At 45.5% G+C, this 24004-nt stretch overlaps 2 protein-coding genes across 9 annotated transcripts in view; one reads left to right on the forward strand and one right to left on the reverse strand.

Moving 5' to 3' along the window:
* The window catches only part of NPAT (nuclear protein, coactivator of histone transcription), a 29181-nt gene extending 18167 nt beyond the window's left edge, over nt 1-11014 (reverse strand). For all 5 annotated transcript variants that reach the window (XM_079973326.1, XM_079973323.1, XM_079973325.1 and 2 more), the window contains exons 1-3: nt 10806-11014; nt 7702-7820; nt 6922-6982 (exon numbers count right to left, since the gene is read on the reverse strand). In XM_079973326.1, the coding sequence (XP_079829452.1) occupies nt 6922-6982; nt 7702-7820; nt 10806-10842 (217 nt within the window). In that variant the 5' untranslated portion in view covers nt 10843-11014. The remainder of the gene's footprint in view (nt 1-6921; nt 6983-7701; nt 7821-10805) is intronic.
* Nucleotides 11015-11196: 182 nt separating this feature from the next.
* ATM (ATM serine/threonine kinase) overlaps nt 11197-24004 on the forward strand; it is a 59042-nt gene continuing 46234 nt past the window's right edge. For 2 of the 4 annotated variants that reach the window (XM_079973237.1, XM_079973238.1), the window contains exons 1-11: nt 11239-11535; nt 13663-13771; nt 16468-16580; nt 17808-17953; nt 18165-18329; nt 20205-20370; nt 21154-21392; nt 21708-21871; nt 22213-22376; nt 22472-22843; nt 23747-23941. In XM_079973237.1, coding sequence (XP_079829363.1) covers nt 13700-13771; nt 16468-16580; nt 17808-17953; nt 18165-18329; nt 20205-20370; nt 21154-21392; nt 21708-21871; nt 22213-22376; nt 22472-22843; nt 23747-23941 — 1796 coding nt within the window. In that variant the 5' untranslated portion in view covers nt 11239-11535; nt 13663-13699. Of the gene's footprint in view, nt 11536-13662; nt 13772-16467; nt 16581-17807; nt 17954-18164; nt 18330-20204; nt 20371-21153; nt 21393-21707; nt 21872-22212; nt 22377-22471; nt 22844-23746; nt 23942-24004 lie in introns of all 4 variants that reach the window. The other 2 variants (XR_013838244.1, XR_013838245.1) reach the window with 2 other exon arrangements.

Here is a 24004-nt window from a genome sequence, read left to right on the forward strand (position 1 = left end):
CCGCTAGGGTCTCATCCTTCCTGGACTCCTCTGACGCTGACCCTGACGATTCTTGCCCCTCCTTCCGGCGGGCTTTAGGACCTGGTTCCCTATCCGGGCTACCTTCTGTGCCGCTCGCCTGTACCTTTGAACTTGGCGCGCGCGCCCAGCCTGCAACTTTCCTCTTAACCGTTAACTCGCTCTCTGATGGAGGCGTGGTCCACCCTGACTCATCTTCTCTCGCTGGTGGTGCATGTGTGGGCTCTGACACCTGGAACTCCTCCCCCCCACTACGCTCTGGTGGGGAAGCTGGTCCTGATTTGCAACTGCTGCTCTGGGAGTCCCCGCTGGCCCCTTGCTTCTGGGGTGTCCCCCTTGGGTCGCCCCTTGTCCTGCCCATCGGCGCCCCCTTCTGTGAATCTTCCGATTCGCTGGAGAGGCTCATGGAATCTATCGAGCTGCTGTCATATTCTCCTACGCTGCCCTCGGATTGCTCCCCCTCGCTTTCCATCTCCTCTCCTCCCTGCGCTCCCGCTGAGTCCCTGACATCCATCCCCCCCTCGAAGCCCCCCCTTCCCCCCTCCCCCTCTTCTGGCGTGGGTTCCGGGTGCTCCAATGCTATGGGGGTGCCTGCCGGATACCGGTCTTCCCCCCTGGCATGCTGCCAGTCCGTGACGGGTACATCGACGTCGCTCTCCTCCGCTTCCATCTCGTTGCCGGCGTGCTCGAAACCAGGATCCTCCCCCAACCCGTCCATGCCCCCTTGTTCCCCCATTTCCTCTGGGTAGTCTGCGTGCCAGGGCCCTCTGAGCAGTCTCCTGCGCCACTCCTCCTCGGGTTGAGTGTCCCACCAATAAGAGCGCTCCGCACCCAAGTCTGAGACCGACCCCTCCGGCGAGGTAGTCTCTGGAACCGTCTCCTCAGCCGAGGAGAACCCCTGAAACGTACTGGCTGAGAGTGTGGGGGTGAAAAGATATTCATCAAAATAATCCTCCGGCATGGGCCTGTGTGGGAAGAGTGCGTGGAACTCGTCTTTGAGGTAGTGCTCCTCCACCGCATAGTACGGCACCCAGCTGTTGGCGCTGGCCGGGGCACCTTCCCTTGCGATGAGATATTCGACGCCCTCTTCCCCCCATCTCGAGTCCAAAATCTCCGTCACCTCGTTGAGTGGCCCCGCCCTCGGCGACCCCCCTGTCATGGGTGCATCTCTAAGCGGACTGGGAGCTGTTCCTGGCTCCTGAAACCTGTGAGGTGCCTTGTAGGGCGTTAGCACCGATCTATGAAAGACCGGGTGCATTCTGGAACCCTCCGGTAGTGTCAAACGGAAAGCCACTGGGTTGATCTGTGCCTCGACTAGGTAAGGGCCCAACTGCTTGTGTCCTAGCTTCTTCTTAGCTAAGGATCTGGCCGGCACTGCCTGGGCCGCTAACCAGACCCAGTCCCCTACCCGTATGTCCTCCCCCACTCTTCTGTGTTTGTCTGCTTGCATCTTGTATACGTGTTTTGCTAGGTCTAACTGTCTACGGAGCTGTTCATGGACCTCCTGTAACTCCTCTGCCAATGCCTCTGCTCCCTGTGGCTCCCCCTCCCCCTCCTTCTCTAAGCCCGGGAAGGTCCTGGGATGTCGCCCGTGGTTGGCAAAAAACGGTGTCACCCCCGTGGACACGTGTTGTGTGTTGTTGTAGGCAAACTCGGCCAGGGGCAGATAGTCCACCCAGGTCGAGGGCTGCTGGTTGGCGTAACATCTCAGGTACTGCTGCATGACGGCGTTGACCCTCTCCGCTTGTCCGTTGGTCTGCGGGTGTCTTGCCGACGCTAGGTTGACCTTGACGTTCAGGATTCCCATCAGCTTCCGCCAGAAACTCGAGATGAACTGGCGCCCCCTGTCGGACAGGATAGACCGTGGCAGGCCGTGCACCTTGAACACGTGGTCTATGAACAGCTTGGCTGTCTGTTCCGCTGTGGCCACCTTCGCGCAAGGAATGAAGTGCGCCATCTTGGTGAACATGTCGACTACCACGAGTACTGCTGTTTTGCCCCTCGAGCTGGGCAGGTCAGTGACAAAGTCCAAGGCTACCCTCTCCCACGGTTCGGACGGGGTCTGTAGCGGTTCTAACAGTCCCGCCGGCGGTCTGTGTACTGGCTTGGCCCTTTGGCAGGTGTCGCACCTCGTGACATAATCCGCGACTTCTCCCCGCATCTTGGGCCACCAAAAGTCTCTGGCTACTAATTCCACTGTCTTTTCCTTGCCGAAATGTCCGGCGCTTGGTGCGTCGTGTAGCTGTTGCAGTACTGTCGCGCGGAGTTCATCTCCCGGTACGTAGATGGCCCCCTTGCGGAGGAGCAGTCCGTCGCGTATCTGGAACTCGTCGTCCTTTGCCGTGCCGCTGCGCACCTCCTCCATCTTGGAGCGCGCGAAGGAATCTGTTAGCAGCTCGCGCCGTATCGCTTCCAGGTCTACTGTGGCAGAAGCGCATGCCCACGCCTTGGGTGCGAAAATGTGTTTGGCCGCTACCGGTGCTGCTTCCTCCAGATACTGCGGCTTCCTGGATAGCGCATCAGCCATGACGTTGTTGTCTCCGGGGATATATTCTATCCTGAAGTCGAAATCCGCAAAGAACTCCGCCCAGCGGATGTGTCTCTGGTTCAGGAACCGCGCCGTGCGCCAGTACTCCAGGTTCTTATGGTCCGTGCGAACTTGCACCGTGTGTTTGGCTCCGATGAGGAAGTGCCGCCACGCCTTGAATGCTGCATGAATGGCCAGCAACTCTCTGTCCCAGATGGTGTAGTTCTGCTCCGACTTGCTGAGTTTCCTGGAGTAGAAAGCACACGGCCTCCAATCCCCTTGCGGGTCTCGCTGCAACAGGACTGCCCCCACGGCTCTGTCGGAGGCATCCGTCTCCACCCTCATGGGCTTGCTGGGGTTCACATGCAGCAGTTGTTCCTCGGAAGCAAAAAGACGCTTGAGTTTCTGAAAGGACTGCTCCGCCTGCTCCGTCCAGATGAACTTCTTCTTCTTGGAGCTGAGGGTGTCCGTGATGGCCGCCGTCTGCATAGCGAAACCCTTGATGAACTTGCGATAAAAGTTAGCAAAGCCGACAAACCTCTGGACCTCCTTCCGATTGCGCGGGCTCTTCCAGTCCAGTACTGATCGTACCTTGGCACTGTCCATGGCGATTCCCTTGTCGGACAGCTTGTAGCCCAGGAAATCCACCTCCGTCATGTCGAACTGGCATTTCTCCAGCTTGGCGTAAAGCCTGTGCTCCCGTAGTCTTTGCAGGACTTCCTTGACATCTCCCTCGTGAGCCTCCTGCGATTCCGAGAAGATCAGAATGTCGTCCAGGAAGCAGACACACTTCTTGTAGAGGAGCCCCGCTAACACGTGATGCATGAATGCTTGGAAGCAGTGGGAGCCATTTTGTAAACCGAAGGGCATAACCCTATACTCATAGGTGCCCAAGGGCGTGAACATGGCCGTCTTCCACTCGTCGCCCTCCCGCATGCGTATAAGATTGTACGCCCCTCGTAGATCCAGCTTGGTGAAGATGCGTCCCTTCCTCACCGTCGCGAGCAAGTCGTCGATCTTGGGCATCGGGAAAGCCGTGGGCTTGGTTTTCGAATTCAAAATTCTGAAATCAACTACAAGCCTCTTCTGGGGCGTGTCCTTCTTCTTCACAAAGAACACAGGACTGCCCCCCACTGCTTTGGATTCTCGGATGAATCCCCGCTTCAAATTGTGATCTATGAACTCCCTGAGCTCTTGCAGTTCGTCCTCAGACATGGAGTAAAGTTTTCCGGTCGGCAGCGTTGCCCCCGGCAGGAGGTCAATCTTGCAGTCGTAGGGTCTGTGGGGAGGCAGCTTGTCCGCTTCCTTCTCGCAGAAGACCTCCAAAAACGCCTTGTACTTGTCGGGTACCGCTTGCAGCATGCCCAGTTGTAGCTGTGGGTCATCCTCTTGCCCCTCGTCCTCCTGGTTAGTCATGATGCAATGTTCTGAGCAGTAGGAGGAGCAGAAGGTCAATTTACGCTGGTACCATGCCAATGCCGGGCTGTGCCTGTCCAACCAGCTCATGCCCAACACTATGGGCGTGTCTGACAGTTGGGTGACGTTGAAGCTGATGACTTCGCGGTGATTTCCAATGCGCATCACCATTGGCGGCGTTTGCTGTACCACCTGTCCCCCCAGCAATTCTCTTCCATCGACTGTCACTACTTTCAGGGGCATCGTGGCAGGCAGGAGCGCTATGCTATGTTGCTTGATGAAATCCACCCCCATAAAGTCTGCATTGCTACCAGAGTCAATGGTAATAGGCACTTCCATGGTGAGCCCATTGGGAAGCTGGAGTGTTGCGGTGAGCTGCACCACTGGTTTGGGCGGGAGGGGGTCTGTGGGCTGTAAGATTCCTGGGGACTGCTTTACTGATTCGTCTGGCTGGGCCCCAGCGGCTCTGCTTCCAGCCAGACTTCGTCGTTTCCCTGCTGCGGTTCCCTCTGCTGAACTGCTTCTGTTACTTTTGCTGAGGCTGCATTGTGCTTGTGGAGCCTCTGGGGGCACTCTTTTGCCATATGCTGAGCACTTTCGCAGATGTAACACTTCCTGTTCCCTCTAGGAGGCTTCACCTTGGCTGCTCCTGGTGTGAGGGCTCTGGTCGCTGACTGAGCCTTGGCACCACCTATCTCCATCGGCTCCTCTCCCCCTCCCAGTGGAGGCGTGGATTGAGCGCGCGCTGAGTCTCTGGGAAAGAAAGGAGGTGCCCTTGCTGGCGTGCGTCCCCAACGCCCTTCATCTTTGCTCCAGGGACGTTCTTCCAGCCGCACCCCAATCGTCAGCGCCTTCTGGACCACTTCTTGAGTGCTCCGTGGCCTCTCCCCCCTTGCGATTTCGTCTTTCACAGCCCCGTTGAGCCCCTCCCAGAACAGGTCCCTGACGGACGCTGAGTCCTTTTCCCATCCCAGCGCGTTGACCAATGCAAAAAAGCGGGAATGATATTGCCTTACAGTGGCTCTGCCTTGTTTCAGACCGTGAATCTCTCTTCTAGCGACATCCACATCTATCTCTGATAAAAAACAAGCGTCCATCGCCTTAATGAAGGCTTTTGCGTTTTGGAGAGCTGGATCATTATCTCTCCACAGATTGCGCAACCACGCTTTAGCTTCTCCATGGAGATGCGTTAGTATGAAGCCTACTTTCTCCTGCTCATCTCTAAAGTCCTTCTCCAGCAACTTTAGCGCAAAAACTACGTCTGCTCTGAAGTTAGGATATTGCTGCAGACTCCCATCGAAATGCGACACCAGGCTCCCCCCTCTCTTCCCGAGCCCGATCCCTTCGGATTTGGCTGCCGGTGGCCCCTGTTTAGTCAACATTTCCAACCTGTTTTGCAGATCCTTGCAGACAGCATCTGATTCCTCTTCTCTCCTCCTTGCCGCTCGTATTTCTGCGTTAAGTTGTACCACTGCTTCTTGCAAAGCTGCCAGTCGTTCTTCTGTAGTCATCTTGTGCTGCTTTTGTGAGCTCGCGAAGCACCAATCTTCGCCCCTCGCTGCGTCCTCTCACGTTGCGAGGTTCTTTGAAATTTGAGACAGGACTTACTGTCAGAGCTGCCTCCAGGTCCCAGCTCACAGAGGACCAACGCTAGGCTGTAGTTATGTACAAAAGTCTTTATTGAGATTCAGTCTCCATTTTAAAGCCGCAGCGTGCAGCTCTACGTCCCGACCTTAGACCGGCGAAGTCCTGTCTGAGTCTCCTCCCCCTCCACACCAGTTTAAGACTCTCGCTTTGCTCCACCTCTTCCTAAATTCCTTTCTCCTCTGGGTCCTCCTGCCCGCTAGGGTCTCATCCTTCCTGGACTCCTCTGACGCTGACCCTGACGATTCTTGCCCCTCCTTCCGGCGGGCTTTAGGACCTGGTTCCCTATCCGGGCTACCTTCTGTGCCGCTCGCCTGTACCTTTGAACTTGGCGCGCGCGCCCAGCCTGCAACTTTCCTCTTAACCGTTAACTCGCTCTCTGATGGAGGCGTGGTCCACCCTGACTCATCTTCTCTCGCTGGTGGTGCATGTGTGGGCTCTGACACCTGGAACTCCTCCCCCCCACTACGCTCTGGTGGGGAAGCTGGTCCTGATTTGCAACTGCTGCTCTGGGAGTCCCCGCTGGCCCCTTGCTTCTGGGGTGTCCCCCTTGGGTCGCCCCTTGTCCTGCCCATCGGCGCCCCCTTCTGTGAATCTTCCGATTCGCTGGAGAGGCTCATGGAATCTATCGAGCTGCTGTCATATTCTCCTACGCTGCCCTCGGATTGCTCCCCCTCGCTTTCCATCTCCTCTCCTCCCTGCGCTCCCGCTGAGTCCCTGACATCTATGAATCAACTGGAAAGACTACACAATCAAGAGATCATGATTCTAATTTCTTTAAAAATGGCACTGCTGCTTTAGCATGAAGAGGAACATTTTAGGCGTCTAGATGTACAAGTGGGGTGTGTAAGAAAATGTCGCACTGTTGAAAAATCCTGCTAAGGGTTCCAGCCAGTCATGCAAACTTCAAGTATGCTCTATTACATTCCTCCTTCCCCCAGCAACAGCCAGTCAGCTCTGACCCTGCTCAGTCCCCACTGGGCTAGTTTTGTTTTTCCTCTTCCTTTGCAGTTTCTTGGTCCCTTCTTTCTGCTGTTGAGTGGCTGGCTGGTGTTAAGTTTTTTGTCTATTGCTCCTGCTCTTTTGTTTTCATTGGTGACTTTTTTTAAAATTCTAAACTAATTTTAAGCCACCTTGAATTTATTTTATTTAAAAAGATAATTGTATTTAATAATTTATGTACTCTGTCCTGATGTCACCGAGTAGTGTGTGGATTATAAATCTAAAGAAAACATATCGCACAATATACCCCCCACTAATGGAGAAAATAGCAAAATCTATAACTTGTATCTTCCAGTCCCAACACCCCTTCTTACCTTTCGATTTCATTGTGATATACTCATTCAGGATGGTGATTAAGTTTTTCCCAAAGAGAGACTGAAGAAAAAAAGGAAAAGAACAGCATTCAACTACACAACTTCCAGCAACAACATACTGGAAATGTCTTGACTATCCAAAGCACAATGGTTATGGATGCCGTTTGGACTCAAGCAAGCAATTTTCATGTGGACTCCAAAGCTCACCATGCAGTGGAGGGGTATTTATTGTTAGATAAATGATTTGCAGTCATGGGATTGTTGTCTTTCACATGACGGTATATGTTTTGACTCCACAGAGTGGGAAGCGACGGAAACAGGATGTTTGTGTTACTGTGTTCCGTGAAGTGCGACTGTTCCCCTTTGTTCTTTCTCTTTGCTTTCTGATGCTAGAGAGAGAGGGAGCCATGTTGCAGTGCTCTGTGTGTGTTTATATGTAAATAGATTAGCCAAAATGCTGAGTTGCTGAGGTCTGTCACGTGAACTGCGCAGACTCTGCAGATTCCTAAGGGTCCCGGTGTCTGTTGGCATCGGTCGCTGTGATGTTGGGGCAGAAGAAAGCTTTTGAAGCTCCCAAACGATCGACCAGGAGGGAGGGAACATGCCAGTCAGGCGTGTGTCTCTACCAGGGTCCTACTCGAGTGTAGGCTGAGCTCCTAACATTTATTACCTGAATCAACCTTAAGTTGAAATATTCATTATGCAGAACTATCTTGGCAAGTAGAAAGCTCAGGGGCTGATCAAAACTTACAGCCACCTTTCTCACAAATATGTACTCACCAGTAAACAAGCTGGAACAAAGCCTTCCCCAGTACAGTGCTCTGCGTATTCTTTTAAATCTGAGCTTTCTAGAATAAATGCCCGACATGTGGCTAAAAGCTTTTCTTGTTGTAAATAACCTGTAACAGACAAAATATTTTCTGACCCTTTGTGCCAATATGAACAAGGAAAGAAGTTAAAGCCAATGATATTATACTTAAACTCATATATTTATCATGAGTTTTAAAAATGATCATTCCACTGTGAAAAGGAGTCTAGCCTGGTTTATATGGAATGTTCTTTTACAAGGCAATCCTGCACACACTTACTTGCGAGAAAATCTCATTGAATACAGTGGGACTTCCTTCTGAGCAGATAAATTTAGGATTGCCGTATTACGATACCATTTCAAAACCAGCAACAACAACAGCTAGAAACACTTTCTGAAGAAAGCCAAGAAATATTTTCAGAAATTCAGTGATTTAAAGTTCAGAGTTATAAAATACCATATTTACTTGAATGTAATGTGCACGTTTTTTGGCCAAATCACTTCACGGAAATTAGATTTGCACATTAGATTTGATGGTGCCAGCAAATCCTTTTTTGGTTTCAAGGTTTCGAAAATTGAGGTGCGCAATAGATTCACATAAACATGGTATGAACGAGGATGCAACCCATGATAAGATTGCTAATATATATTTGTATATTGTTATTTGTGCCTTTATTACCAAACTGGAAACATGACCCATGTAACAAAGAAACAGCGTGGACATTGCTTTTCCTGTTGTTCTGTTTATGCACGGTGTGGTGGGAACAAATATGTGCAGCTTCACTTTACATGTCTGATCCACTTGGCAGCCACACACAAACATAACATTTGAATGTATACACATAAAAGGATACATTTAAACACATGTGGCTTGAACTAATATTCAACTTACAATGTGGAAAGCAACCATGTGATGCCAGCCCATTATGCACCTTATTAAAGTACGTGTAGGTGTCTGGTGATGTTGAAGATGGGACACATGCAACTCGTGGGTAGCAAAGCATGATTTCACTCAAGCAAACCCAGGTGGGTGGACAAGGAGAAGATTGATCCCAGTCTGCATCAAAGCTTGGTTTGTAGTGGGGAACCCTAATTACAATGCAATGCATTAAAGATTTAGGATTTGACAAAACCAGAACTCTTCTTTGGGGTGATGTGAAATCTATAGCAAGATGTGAGCAAGTGCTCCCTTACTGAGAGCAATTGTGACTTTTTCCTGTGTTTTTCTCTTCATGTGGACTTCAGATAATCACTCTGTAAGGTACGATTAAAGAAAACAAAACCATCTGCTATTAAACAATTATGTAAATAGCTTTGTCTATTTTTAATAATTAAATTTAAATTTAATGGGAATATAAACAAGAATTTAACTGACAACAAAGTTCATAGCAGCTGGTTATATTTTCTTGCTTGTAAAAACTACTAATAGCAGTTCCTCTCTTGCTCGCTACAAATTGAATTTATGCAAATAAAATAGTTTCCTGCCCTCCTTATGAGCAACAGCAGTTGGTGGGGTGGCACACATAGGGCAACACTGCTCATTTGCCTTCTGAACCCAAAGCATCACTGCCAGTTCCTGAGAGGAAGAGGATTCCAATTAAGCATCAGGAAGAACTTTCTGGTGGTTAGAGCTGTTCAAAACTGGAACGAACTCTCTTGGAAGATGGTGGGCCTGCTTTCCTTGGAGGTTTTTAAGCAGAGGTTGGATGGCCATCTGTCATGGAAGCTTTAGATGAGATTCCTGCATTGCACCAATTTGACTTGTTGATCCTCAGCATTTCTTTCAACTTTCCAATTCAATGATTCAACTCCCTTCTCCGGGAACTAGACATTAAATCCAGGGTGCCACTGCAATTCTACTCATGCTTGCTAGGAAGTACCGTAAGTTCCACCTTATTTGGTGGAGCATTTGTATCTTATTCAGTTGAGTATTTCCAGCTAACCATGCATAAGATTGTAGTCCAGTTAGGATGGGGGCAGCCCTTGTACATGTATATATAAGCATAAAGATAAAGGTACCCCTGACCATTAGGTCCAGTCACGGATGACTCTAGGGTTGCGGCACTCATCTTGCTCTATAGGCCAAGGGGGCCAGTGTTTGTCCGCAGACAGCTTCCGGGTTATGTGGCCAGAATGACTAAGTTGCTTCTGGCAAACTAGAGCAGTGTATGGAAATGCTGTTTACCTTCCTGCCGGAGCAGTACCTATTTATCTACTTGTACTTGATGTGCTTTCGACTGCTAGGTGGGCAGGAACTAGGATGGAACAGCGGGAGCTCACCCCATTGCAGGGATTCGAACTGCCGACCTTCTGATCAGCAAGCCCTAGCCTCATAATGCCGTGCACAGACTGACATTTCACTTATGACAGCTACTGCTATATTTTTATAACATGGATAGAATAGGCCACTACCTAATATATCCTTAACCAAAGAACCACCAAGTAGGAAAAGCCAAAATAGCAAGCTACAAAAATCACCCTTCTTCCTTCTCTCCCCACAACACACACACAGCCATCTTGTGATTCTAAGCCATTTCGGGAGCCATGTTAGCAAGAAAAGAAAGGGGGAATAAAAGGTGGGCGGCTGGGAGAGCATCATATATATATGTAACAAATAAGTAATAAACAACGCGTTAGCCCGTGACCGTAGCGGAAGAAGACGGGCTACGGTGGAGTAAAGCAATAAACAAAATTAACCGCGCTTTAGCTTTTAGATCCGTGGAGGACGGCTAGGGTGAAGTACAAATATAACGATCGACAATATTTCTGCTTTTAGGGCAGGCTATGGAATAGTAAATAAAGAACAGCAATATGTGCAGGAGAGGGAGCAAAGCTTTTCACAACATAACACAACAGTGTGGCGGCGGGGGCGATGAATTGGGAGTTGGGGCGTCGCGGGCGTGTCCCTCCCTCTTCTGCTTTGGAAACGATGGGAGATGCGAGGGGCGCCCTTGGCCTGCCCTTCTCGGAGGCCCCCAGAAGCACACACAGACACACACCGCGGGGCCGGAGCAAAAAGAGGGGCCCGTTTTCCCCGGAAGCCCCCTCAGGAGAGGAACCCTTCGCTCGCGCTTACCTAGCACCAGGCGGGCCACGTCGGACGGCAGTAACATGGTGAGGGGGGCTGAGGGAGGGACGGCGAGGGGTCCGCACCCTTCCCGCCCCAGCGGGGCAGCGGCGGCAGCAACTCCCAGAAAAGGCGGTTATCCGCGCTCCCCTTTCTCTCCGCGCCCAAAACCTCTCCACAACAGCATCAGCAGCCGTCAGCCTCCGTCCCGCCCACTGGCTTCCGGCAGCAGGAGCGAAAACAGGAGATTTTCCGCTTCCGGCGGCGGCGGCGGGAGTAGGAGTAGGAGTTAGGAGGGGCGGGATTAGAACGCGAGTGGGATGGAAAGCACCACGTCGATTGGTGATGAGCGTGGAGCAGCCACGCCTCCCCGCGTTCGTCGGAGCGCGAGGGCGGCTGCGCGCGCGAGAAGCGAGAAGCCCGCGCTGTGGGTCCCTTCAGGCCCCGCCCACCGCTCGTTCCTGGCGCGAGCCTCGCCGCTCCGCCTCTTCGCCCCCCCCCCGCCCCCATTCATCTTTTCGGTTTCGTTTTCCCTCGCCCCGCTCTCGTTGTCTCCGTTCGTTCTCCTCCGGCCGCTTCCTCTCTTTCCCACCCCTTTGGCAAGAATGCCGCCGTCTTGCCCGCGTGGCCTCTGAGGCGGGACCGGGGTGGCCGGTGTCCTCCCTCCCTCACGACCCGCCTCGGTCTCGTCACGGCGGCCTTGGACGTGCCAGCTGCCGCGGGGGTGCGAAGTCGTCGTGTAAGTGGGGGTTTGGGGCGGGGTCGCTGTGTGAACAGGGGGCTCTGCCACGCGGGCCGCTGCCCTGATCCCCTCAGCTGCCCCCTTCTAGAGTGTCGCTTGTGCGGCGTCCTTGCCCTTCAGCGCAAAATGGTAAGCGTCGGAAGGGAACGGCTGAACTTGAATTTGTTTAGCTGCAAAATTTAGTGTTCTGTCAATAACATTTTAAAGTAGTAATGAATAACATTGTTGGTCTGATGTTATTCACCACTACTTTGGTGAGTAGCAAAGTAACTTTTAAAGTAGTAATGTATGTTATTCATTTACTACTTTAAAATGAATAACATTCATTACTATGTACTTTAAGATTACTTGGTTACTCACCAAAGTAGTGGCGAATAACATCAGATCAACAGTGAAATCGCGTTGATTAAAACAAATGCGGAATGCATCATAAATCAGGGGTTGCCAGACTTCTTTTTTTTAACCTTTGGGCCTGTAGAGAAGCTGCCGTGGGTACCGTGCATGCACTGCAACAGCAGACTTGCTCTTCTCCCCCACCCCTTTCTAAAAGCAATGAGGATTGGAAAAGTGTTTTCATTTTCCCCTCCAAGTTAGTGGTCCCCTTCCTTGCTGTAAACCCCCCCCCCTTCAATTCTTATCCAGGGGAGGAGCTAGGGGAATGGCAGCCAGCATGTTTCAGAGAAGACCTCTGCGGGTGCCACGTTGTTGTTGTTAAGTTGTTTAGTCGTGTCCGACTCTTCGTGACCCCGTGCACACGGCACTCCTGCCAAGCACTCCTGTCTTCCACTGCCTCCCACAGTTTGGTCAATCTCATGCTGGTAGCTTCGAGAACACTATCCAACAATCTCGTCCTCTGTCGCCCCCTTCTCCTTGTGCCCTCAATCTTTCCCAGCATCAGGGTCTTTTCCAGGGAGTCTTCTCTTCTCATGAGGTGGCCAAAGTATTGGAGCCTCAGCTTCAGGATCTGTCCTTCCAGTGATCTGTCCTTCCAGTGAGCACTCAGGGCTGGAGCAGGAACCGGCAAGCCACTCCAGTATCCCTGCCAAGAAAACTCCATGGACAAAGACAACAGGGTGCCACATTGGCAACCTATAAATCAATAGATCAGGTTATTGCATCAACATACCTGAACCACGCATCAGAAAAAGCCTAAGTGATACATAACTGCCTCAAATGTTTGGACTTTAACTGGGAATTCAAAGCTTAGTTGTAAATTCTTAACTGGGAATTCATAATTCATTTATGGAACATATTTTAAAATATTTAAAGAAAGGATGTGCCTAGTTCCATTTTCCTAAATGCTGACTAACACACCCATCTGAAGATAAAAGCAGAGCTGATACACAGGATGTGGCTTGCAGGCAAGCTTATACACACACGTTGCCTTAGGCATGCTCATTATTGCCCCCTCCAATAATGTTTACTGCCTCAGAGAAATTTTGCTACAGCCAGTGTAAAAGTATCAAACTTATCCTGAAGGAGAACCTTGACATGAAATGAGTCAGCAATTTCAGGTTGTTCTATTAGTATTCGATTGATTAGATGCTGTCTAACCAAGTTCAGCAGACTACTATGCAATAAAATTGAGGCATATGATAATCTTATTGAACAAATGTAATACATTTACAGCAGTGGGGCTGATCTGGAAGCCGCTTCACTATTTTCAATTGTAAGAAAACCTCTAAATGGTTTACAAAAATATAAAACAAAACATTCAAATTACAGTACAGTTAAAAGTTACTACAGTACAGTATTAGTTAAAAACAGGTACTGTATTTAGAAATAGTCAGACAATGATTAAAACCAGCAGTAGCTAAAAAGAAGTAAAAAACATGTAATTTATACATGCCTGCATTGGCTTGCCTAAACAATGTTTTAAGCAGGTGTCAAAAAGGGTAGTCAAGGCTCCTGCCTGATGTCAATACGCAGGAAGTTCCAGAGAGTAGGTGCTGCCACACTAAATTATAACAACCCTGTGAGGTAAGTTGGGCTAAGAGATGGTGACTGTACGCCCAGTGAGCTTCATGTCTGAGTAGGGATTTGAACCCTGGTCTCCAGAGCCAAACACTAACCATTGTGCCACACCGGCTCTATTGAAAAACCTATTGTTATTTCCCTTTTCAGGTTCATGCTGTGAGTGCATCTACAACTTAGCTGAGCCATGAATTTTGCACTCCAAGACCTGTTGGCTTGCTGCCGCCATCTTGAAAGTGACAAGGCCACAGACCGAAAGGTAATAACACAGTGGTGCCTCGCAAGACGAAAAGAATCCGTTCCACGAGTCTCTTCGTCTTGCAGTTTTTTCGTCTTGTGAAGCAAGCCCATTAGCGGATTAGCGCTATTAGCGGCTTAGGGGCTTAGCGGATCAGCTGATTAGCGGCTTAGCGGATCAGCTGATAAGCGGCTTAGCAGATCAGCTGATAAGCGGCTTAGGGGATCAGCTGATAAGCGGCTTAGCGGATCAGCTGATAAGCGGTCTAGCGGATCAGCTGATAAGCGGTCTAGCGGCTTAGCGGATCAGCTGATAAGCGGCTTAGCGGATCAGCTGATAAGCTGCTTAGTGGATCAGCTGATAAGCGGCTTAGAAAAAGGGGGGGGAACCCGCAGGAACTCGCAAGACATTTTCGTCTTGCGAAGCAAGCCCATAGGAAATTCGTTTTGCGGGTCGGAGCAAAACAGTACAAACTCAAGGCTTTTGCAGATGACCTAGTTTTGACTCTACAGGAGCCAGAATCTAGCACGAAAAGGGCATTACAATTGATTCAAGACTTTGGTCGGGTGGCGGGTTTTAAACTAAACAATCAAAAAACTAAGGTATTGGAAAAAAATTTGACAGCTTCAGAGTCAGAAAGGTTTCAGAAAGAGACAGAGTTAAACGTGGTTAAAAAAGTAAAATATCTAGGGGTGAACATAACAGCAAAAAATTTGAATCTATTTAAGGACAATCATGAAAAGTGCTGGTCAGAAATTAAGAGAGATTTAGAAAGTTGGTCAAGACTGAAACTTTCCTTGTTGGGCCGAATTGCTGCTATAAAAATGAATGTATTGCCAAGGATGCTGTTTCTATTTCAGACTTTACAGATTGTGGATAAAATGGAGTGTTTCGGGAGGTGGCAAAGAGATATCTCTAAATTTGTCTGGCAGGGCAAAAAGCCCAGAATTAAGTTTAAAATATTAACTGATGCTAAAGAAAGAGGGGGGTTTGCCCTGCCAGACTTAAGGTTGTACTATGAATCAGCAGCTTTTTTGCTGGCTGAAAGATTGGCTGCTTCTTGAAAACACTGATGTTTTAGATTTGGAAGGATTTAGTAATGCTTTTGGATGGCATGCATATTTGTGGTATGACAAGGTTAAGATTCACAAGAATTTTAAGAACCATATTGTAAGGAAAGCAGTGTTTAATGTCTGGACAAAATATAAAGACTTATTAGAAAACAAGACCCCAAGGTGGCTTTCACCTATGGAAGCTAAAGCTGTGAAAAGACCCAATATGGAGGTCAAATGGCCGAAGTACTGGGAAATATTAGAAAGAGATGGAGACAATTGGAGATTGCAGAGTATGGAGAAACTAAAAGATAAAGTGTGAGATTGGTTACATTATGCTCAGATTAAAGAGGCTTTTAAATTGGATAAAAAGTTAGGATTCCAGGTGGAAAAATCGAAACTGGAAACAGAACTGTTAGAACCTAAGACTAAGGTACTTTCAAGAATGTATAACTTGTTGCTGAGGTGGAATACACAGGATGAAACGGTTAAATCAGCTATGATAAAGTGGGCACAGGACATTGGCTATAACATCATGTTTGCTGACTGGGAAAAGTTATGGACCACCGGTATGAAGTTTACGGCATGTAATGCCTTGAAAGAAAACATTATGAAAATGATATACAGGTGGTACATGACCCCAGTCAAGCTAGCAAAAATATATCACCTGTCAGACAATAAGTGTTGGAAATGTAAGGAAACTGAAGGAACGTTCTTTCACCTCTGGTGGACTTGCCCTAGGGTTAAGGTCTTCGGGGAAATGATATATAATGAGTTGAAAAAGGTATTTAAGTATACCTTTCCTAAGAAACCAGAGGCCTTCCTTTTGGGCATTGTTGGCCAGAGGGTGTTAAAGAATGATCGAACATTTTTTATGTATCCAACAACAGCAGCAAGGATACTTGTAGCTAAATATTGGAAAATCCAAGATTTGCCCACGCTGGAAGAATGGCAGATGCAACTGATGGACTACACGGAGCTGGCAGAAATGACTGGCAGAATCCGAGACCTGGGAGAAGAAGCAGCGGAGGAGGATTGGAAGAAATTTAAGGACTATTTACAAAGACACTGTAAACTATATGAATGTTAAGAAGGATGAGAGATTCGAAAACAACAGGGCACCATAAAGTTAGTTGAAAAGATTATGAGAATGAGTGAATTCTATGAGAATAATAAATTTTGAATAAATACTATGTTAAAATTAGGTATTTAAGATTTAGATAAAATATTCAAAGTTAGGGACAAACTATTGAAAATGTGTATAATAAGAATGGAAACAAGGTGACAAGTTGCTGGCTAAAGTTTTATTAATATGGAATGCAGGAGCGGGGGATGTGAGGAAGTCCAAAAGAAAAGTTGGTTATTACACGATGCCAAATATTATGTTTGTTCTTCTTTTCTGTTGGTTATTTGCATATGCTGTTTTTTTCTTTCTATTGTATTTAAAAAAAAAAACTCTCAATAAAAATTTATATATATATATAAAAAGGAAATTCGTTTTGCGAAGCACCTCCAAAACGAAAAACCCTTTTGTCTAGCGGGTTTTCCGTCTTGCGAGGCATTCGTCTTGCGGGGCACCACTGTAAACCACCATTCCTGCACTTCTAATATGCAACAGTACAATAACATGATAGTGTTATTCTTTATTCTGGATTACTTTTTTAGAAGGAAATTGAGAAGTTCAAGCGTCTCATCGGGGATTCTGAAACAATTCAACAGCTGGATCGAAATTCTGATTCCAAAAATGGCAAACAGATGAACTGGGATACTGTATTCAGGTACAATATTTTGATGTGTGTTAAACTTTGTTGAATATCAAGCGTTCAACAAACATCTCAGTAATTCTTACAAAAACACAGCAAAGTCTGTACTTGCCCCCAAATTGTAAATTTGGGAGAGGGGTTCTGGGTAAGAGCTAAGGCCATCTAGGGAGTCTGTTGTCTTTTTGGCACCAGGAGAAAACCTTTCAAGGAGCGTCTCCACCCCCATCATTCAGCCTGAGGTCCAGCTCTGAGGACCTTTTGGTGGTTCCATCACATGTGAGAAGCAAGGTTACAGGGAAAGAGGCAGAGGGCCTTCTCGGTAGTGGCGCCTGCCCTGTGGAACGCCCTCCCATCAGATGTCAAGGAAATAAACAACTATCTGCCTTTTAGAAGACATCTGAAGGCAGCCCTTTTTAGTGAAGTTTTTAATGTTTGATGTTTTATTTTTTATATTTTGTTGGAAGCTGCTCTGGGGAAACAGCCAGATGGGCGGGGTATTATTATTATTATTATTATTATTTTATTTTCCGTTTCTTTTAGATCTCTTTTTTATCTCACATTTTATCTGATTGCTGTTTTGCTATAACTGTGATTAATTATTACTTCATTTTGTGTTAGAAATCACTCTAGAAATTTAAGTTGAAAAGGAGGACATCAAATATCTGAAACAGTTCAGGAACCCATAAATTGAACATAGGACATCTGGTTCATGTATCAGTCTCTTTACTGCTATGCTACATTATTTGTTGTGGTTTGATTACTAGAAAGGAAGCAATATATCATTATTTTAGCCAATAAAGTGAATGTTCAGAGGTTGCTTGGCCACCCTCTGTATCAGTTCATCCAGCTATTGTACCTCTTCCTTATGGCTATTATATATCTCATCAGCGCACCTAGTGTTTATTTTTTCCTTTCCCTCCCGCTTGTCAGAGTAGTGAGCACAGCAGCCGCAGGGTTGTGCTGTGCTTTTCCAGCCTGAGAAATGTTGTGACTGTGATCATGTGTAGTTTGCCCTGATTGTCCAGAGACAGCCTGTATTTTCTCAAGGTAAACAAGTCACACATTGCATAGCATATGTTTTTTAATATCCCTGTGGAGCAGAAGGATCTAGTAGAATATCATAGAAGAGCTTGAACTGAAACTTCACTATTTAAAAGAATAAATTGTTGTTGCTGCTGAGCATTTTGTTTATTTTAATTAGATCATGTGCCTATAAATAGTGTTTATTTTTTGCCTTTTAAGTTTTCTTCAGAAGTACATTAAGAAGGAAACTGAAAGTGCAAGATTAGCAAAACCAAATGTGTCTGCATCAACCCAAGCAACACGACATAAAAAGATGCAAGAGATCAGCTGTTTGGTTAAATATTTCATCAGATGTGCCAATAAAAGTGAGTGACTCAGTACAGACATAATTAAGATATATTTTCAAAAAAAAATATTACAGTTCATTTCATTAACACTACCACGTATCAGGTAACTTGTTTTCTAAGAAATGTTACAATTTTTGGTTGTATTTCAACAGCTTTTCCCTGAATTTGACCTGGTTTGAGATCACTCATAAAAGTTAAAAACTCACTTTTATATTCTGCTTTTGCACAGGAGCACCCAGGTTAAAATGCCAAGAGCTTCTGATTTTTGTCATGGACACAGTAAATGATCCATCAAGTTGTGCCATTTATGGAACTGATTGTAGCAGCATATTGTTAAAGGATATTCTTACAGTGAGGACATACTGGTGTGCTATCCCTTCACAACAGTGGTCAGGTTTGTAGATATTATTCCTATGCTGAAATCCCATGAACTGCTTGGAAGTGACGTCAAGAGACATTTTATATAGCAGAACTTATTTCCTTTGAAGTTGTGTGCTATATAGCTCCAATAATCGAAGTTCCCATAACGAACCATAGAATAACTATGTTTTTCTATGCTTGGTTTTTCTTCCTCTGTCATTGAATATCAGATTTTGGCTTTTCTAATATCCTTGCTTTGCTTGATTTATTTAATATTGACTTCATTAATTTTATAGGGATTTTCGCAAATTACATACTCATATTGAAATTACAAACCAAACAATTTCATCACGTCAACAATATTTTATTGTTGATCTGGGTAATCATGAGGCCAGTTTGTACAAAGGTATGCTTGTGCAGAGTTCCCTTCTTAGTTTAAAAAGAATAAGGAAGCTCTTTTGTGGGGGGCTGCATGAGTATAGAATACCCTGCTTCCCACAGTTTCTATCTGTATTGACATTTATGTGCCTGAACTGCATCGTTGATTATTCACTGTCTATAACCACTTTTCATGAAATGTGGCTGTGGTTGGACTTCATTTTCTGAATTCACTGTATTTAACTAAATTGCTTACATGGATGCAGCCCTCTCTTGAATTTTTCTGCAGTGGCAATTGAGAGTAGCTCAGACACATTTTAAATACAGTTGCTTCATACATGTTGATATTTCCTGCCAGAAACATGTAAAAGCGTGGACATCATTTATTTATTTACTTATTTCATAAAATGTATACAGTGGTACCTCCAGTTACGAACGGGATCTGTTCCGGAGGCCCAGCTGTATCCTGAAAATTCTGTAACTGGAGAATTGCTTCTGCACACATGCATGGCACCACAGAGTGTTTCTGCACACGCGCGCAGGGCAAACCCACTTCTGGGTGTCCGTAACCTGAAGATTCCGTAACCTGGAGGTTATGCAACTTGAGGTACGACTGTACACTGCTTGATTGTGAAAAACCTCAAAGTGGTTTACAAAAGTAAAGCGGTTTACAACAGTAGAACAATACACACATCTTTAAAAACCTATCAACCTGGGAAAGCTGGCCTAACTGGTTTTGCTCTGTAGCAAAACCATGCTCATTGTGGCTTCCACAATTTACGTATCTGTTGAAGAAAATACCTGCATGTATACAGCATTTGTGTTTGCTGCATAAAATTGAGACAAAGTGGAAGAGCTGTTACTCTCAGCTAAAATGTCTTCCTACATATACCTGCAAATTTGTTACTAGCCTTCTAGGGACTAGTAGAGGAGGGGTTAAGAACTCCATTCTCTTGCAGCAACGTGCTGTATTTCTATACTGAGTGCTACCATTGTCTGGTAGCCTGCCCAATTCTATACTGAGCTGGTGCTCCATCCTTTCTCCACCAGGCAGCACACTTGCCTGCATACAATTCCTTGTTGGATGTGATAGCAGGCAAGTTTTTAAATACAGTCAAATCTCAGTTCTTAATCAGCTCCCTAATGCCGAAAACCCGGAAATAAATGCTCCGGGTTTTAAATGTGTTTTGGAACCTGAGCGTCCAACACTGCTTCCGTTTTGAGTTTCCTTATTGAATTGAGGCTTCCGCTTTCAGTTTTTGGTTTTCGAATGTTTCAGAAGTCGAATGGTCTTCCGGAATGGATTATGTTTGAAAACTGAGTTCCGCTGTATAAGGCTGGGATAATGAGAAACACCTTTTTCAAATGTGTGACATCTTAACATAAATGAACCCACTGGGGAGCTACCTGTTTGCTTTGCAACTATTCTTAACGTAGGAATGATCAGTGGAAAGGACTGGAAATATTTAGTAAACACACACATGTTTTTGTGACTTAGTTAAGTAATATGAATTTGATTTTCTTCTCCTAGATCTCCAAAACCTGTACTTCAAATTGTTTCTCAAACCTTGTAGAGATATTAACAAAGTACTGGTGGCTAGAATAATTTATACATTGACCAGAGGACTGTGCCTCCAAACTGATGGGTTAAATTCTACTATTTTAAGCTTCTTCTCTAAAGCTATGCAGCTTGCAAGGTAAATGTCCTTTTCTTTTGGTGAATCAGTTTTGAGTTTAACATGGTTACTCTTCTAAACTTAAACCTCCACTATTCTAATGTATTCTAAGTTCATTTGCTTTTCAGTCTCATTGAACTAATCTAAATCTTTTCTACATCTTGCTTTCAAATCTTTGAATTACTTTCAAGTACGGTATTTGGAGCCAATTTTAAAATTAAAGCATTGCACTTTCCTTGCTTCAAAAACATTTGTCATTTCTTGGGAAAAGCAGCACAAGAGCAGAAATTATATCTTTCTTCCAAAATCTGTATTTTTTTAGTTTTGAGAACTCCTTCTTATAATAAAAAGGTTTAGAAAAAAACTTCTCTGTAAGCCAGCTGCCACCATATTTTCCAATCTTTGTATAATCCTTTCTGCAAGGCTTGGCTGCAGCAGAAATTATTGCTCTTCTGGTCAGCTCAATATGGTTAACTTTCTAGGTTCTTCCTTGTGTATGACAATAGTTACCTTTATCACTGCCATGCATTACCAAAAACTGTCAACCATCAGTTACAGGATCCCATAACTGTCCTCTCTTCCCAAGCCTTTCTGGTACAGTTTTCTTCTCTCTCTCACTGGAACTGAACTACATTTTTTCTCCTCCTGATGGTTTGCGTACCTTGAGTACTTTGGAGAAAAGGCAGAATTAAAATAAAATAGCATAGCATAGCATAGCTTGGGTCTCTATACCCAGTAGAGGTTAGTATTTGCATGCTCATTAAATTAGTTACTATAACAAAACATGACTTTTTTCTGTTGCAGGCAAGAAAGAAACCTCGCAGGCCTCGATCATATTTTTGCAGCCATTAATGTATATTTGAGTGTATTTGCAGTCAACTACCGTATGCGGGTTTGTAAGCTAGGAGAGGAAATTCTGCCAACTGTGCTCTATATATGGGATCAGTATAAGCCGAAAGATTTCCTGAAGGAGCAGATCATTCAGTTTATTCAGCTGCAGGTTCGTGTTCATCACCCAAATGGAGCGAAAGCCAAAGAAAAAGGTATGCATAAGTTACTTCATGCCCAATTGTGAAGAGATATTACAGGAACAGTTTGCACTGTTGGAGGGTGCCTAAACTTCTGCATTCTTGTGTGGAAAGTATTCAGATATTTTTAAATTGGCTAGTATACTATCATTGTTTTTCGTAGTGTCTATTCAAATACTTGTTTGATTTAACTGTTACTTTTTTGCATTGTTATATCAGGTATTCTTAATAGCTGGTGAACTTTTAAAATATTTGAACAGATTGTTTGGGGGTTGGTTCACATATTATAAGTTACGCAGAGCTAAATTTGTCCTGTTCTTGTGCAAACAGGAGTATGCGACCCGACAAAATGGCAAAGAATTGTATACAACCTGTATGAACTATTAGTGAACGAGATAAACCTCATAGGCAGCAGAGGAAAGTATTCTGCAGGGTCGCGCAGTATTGCTGTGAAGGAAAGCCTGGTTGAGTTAATGGCTGACATTTGTCATCAGGTAAATTGTTTTGCTTTCAGAAACTGTTTCTTGTAAAAAGGAGTAAATCCTTTCCTATTGGAGTACAGCACGGAGACACTCCAGTATGACCTAAAAGTACCATGTTTTTCCCCTACTTCCCAGTGCACATGCACAGATGTGTACTTGGGTACCACATTGACAATCTAAGATGGGCTTGGGAGGCTTCGGTGCAGTTACTGTATCCCCATCTAGAGGGCCTTTTCTGTTTGGTCCACCATTTTGAGCTGGGAGCTACAGTGCTTTAGCCTTACATCATTCTTTCTTAATACATATTTTAATGTAAAATGTTATGTTATAGTATGCACTTATTGTTCGCAAAGGTCTTTACTGAAGACACCAAAGTCCTGGAGATAACTCAGTCGTATGCTGCTACACAGAGAGAATGTGGAGATGTACCATCCAAGCGCAGGAGAATTGAATCAGGTTGGGAAGTGGTGTGGAGCAACCTGCAAAGTTCACAGAATGACTTCTATGTCATACCCTGGTAAAAACAAACAAACAAATATTCATTCTTGTTTCCCTCCTCAATTTTCCCAGTTCCATTTTTTCTCAGATCTCTCTGGTTTTTCTACCCTCAAGGCTGCAGATTACAACCAGATTGATATCGAAGTACCCTATGAGCTTTCCTCACTGTGAACGTCCTCATTTGCTCAGTATACTTTACCAGCTGCTGTCTCAACAGCGTCGAAGAGAACGGATGCCTTATGTGTTACGTTGTCTTAAAGAGGTTGCATGGTGTCAAAGCCAACAGTTAGATCTGAAACCTGTGCAGAACTCAGAACTGCAGCGAATCTGGTCAAAAGTTTGGTCTCTGGTCGTTCGTAGCCTAAGTCTTCAGCAAACTGAAGTGGAATGCTTTGGATTACTTCAAGTCATGATTCAAGGAAGCTTAATAGCAATGGATAGAGAAATTTGGAAGATATTTTCACTATCTGCATGCAAACCTTCAAGGTAACGTGGATCCTTTTGTAAGCACCAACTGTTTCTGCTGCATTAGTAAGATTAGTAGGATTGCTCCTTAAAACATTTCTGACACTTCCCCCTCCACAGACTAGTGGGACTTTATGAAGCAAGGTGAGATGCATAGGCAGGTTACTGTGGTAGCTTGGACCTGCCACAACAATTGCGACCAATGCCATCACTTGATGGCAAACATGTTGACTCAACCCTTCCCATTCCCACCCTTTGAATTGACAGAATGGGGAACTCCACAAGGATGTAGTGATGCCTAGTATCACTACACAGATGGTGGCCAGCAGAAGGATAACTGCCCTAATCAACACTCTTCCCTGCAAGGCAAACAAAGGGGGTTTCAAGTGCTCTGTCATATACTACAACTTGTACAAATCCAGTTAATATCCAGAATTATATTTGTCAAACTTTTGCTGTGCTTTCACTTTTTCTATTTAATTTTTGTAACTAATATAAGAATGCTCTTATCTATTACAAATTCTGTTTGGGGTGTTTTATAATAGATTAACTAATGTATTTTAGAATGAAAACATATACTTTACCTAGGAATAAGCTCCTTTAACTTCGTGTGAATTACTTTAAAGTACACATGTATGGGATAGAACTGTTAACCTACACACACACACACACACACACACAGAGAGAGAGAGAGAGAGAGAGAGAGAGGATATTTCAGTTAAAAGTCTGAAGATTTTTTGGTGGAGGGGCATATGTGACTCAGCCACAAGACTTGTCATATTTAAAACAGATTTAGATAAGAACAGACCTATTACAGTCCCACCTCCCTGCAAAAAGGCACTGTTATTTTTGTAAATTTAAAATGTAGGTCTGCACTGGAGCTGTAAATTCAGGTGGTAATCTAGTGCAAATAATGTCTTATAGTTCTGCAGCAAAGTGCTTGGCATTAGCGATGACATCTTTGGAAGTGCCAGAGATTTCGAAAACTGAGGCAGTACAGAATGATTGGGAAGGAAGTGCGGCTTCTACATTAAAAGAAACCATTATGAAGTGGCTTCTGTTCTGCCACTTAGAAGAGGAAATGGAACACAGGACAGAGCCGCCACCCATCCTACGCAGGTAACAGCTTGAGAAATAAAGTGGCTTAAAACAGAATTAGTCTTACATCAAAGGAAAATAAAA

The sequence above is a fragment of the Podarcis cretensis genome, assembly GCF_951804945.1.
Source record: "Podarcis cretensis genome assembly, chromosome: 4".
NCBI lineage: Eukaryota > Metazoa > Chordata > Lepidosauria > Squamata > Lacertidae > Podarcis > Podarcis cretensis.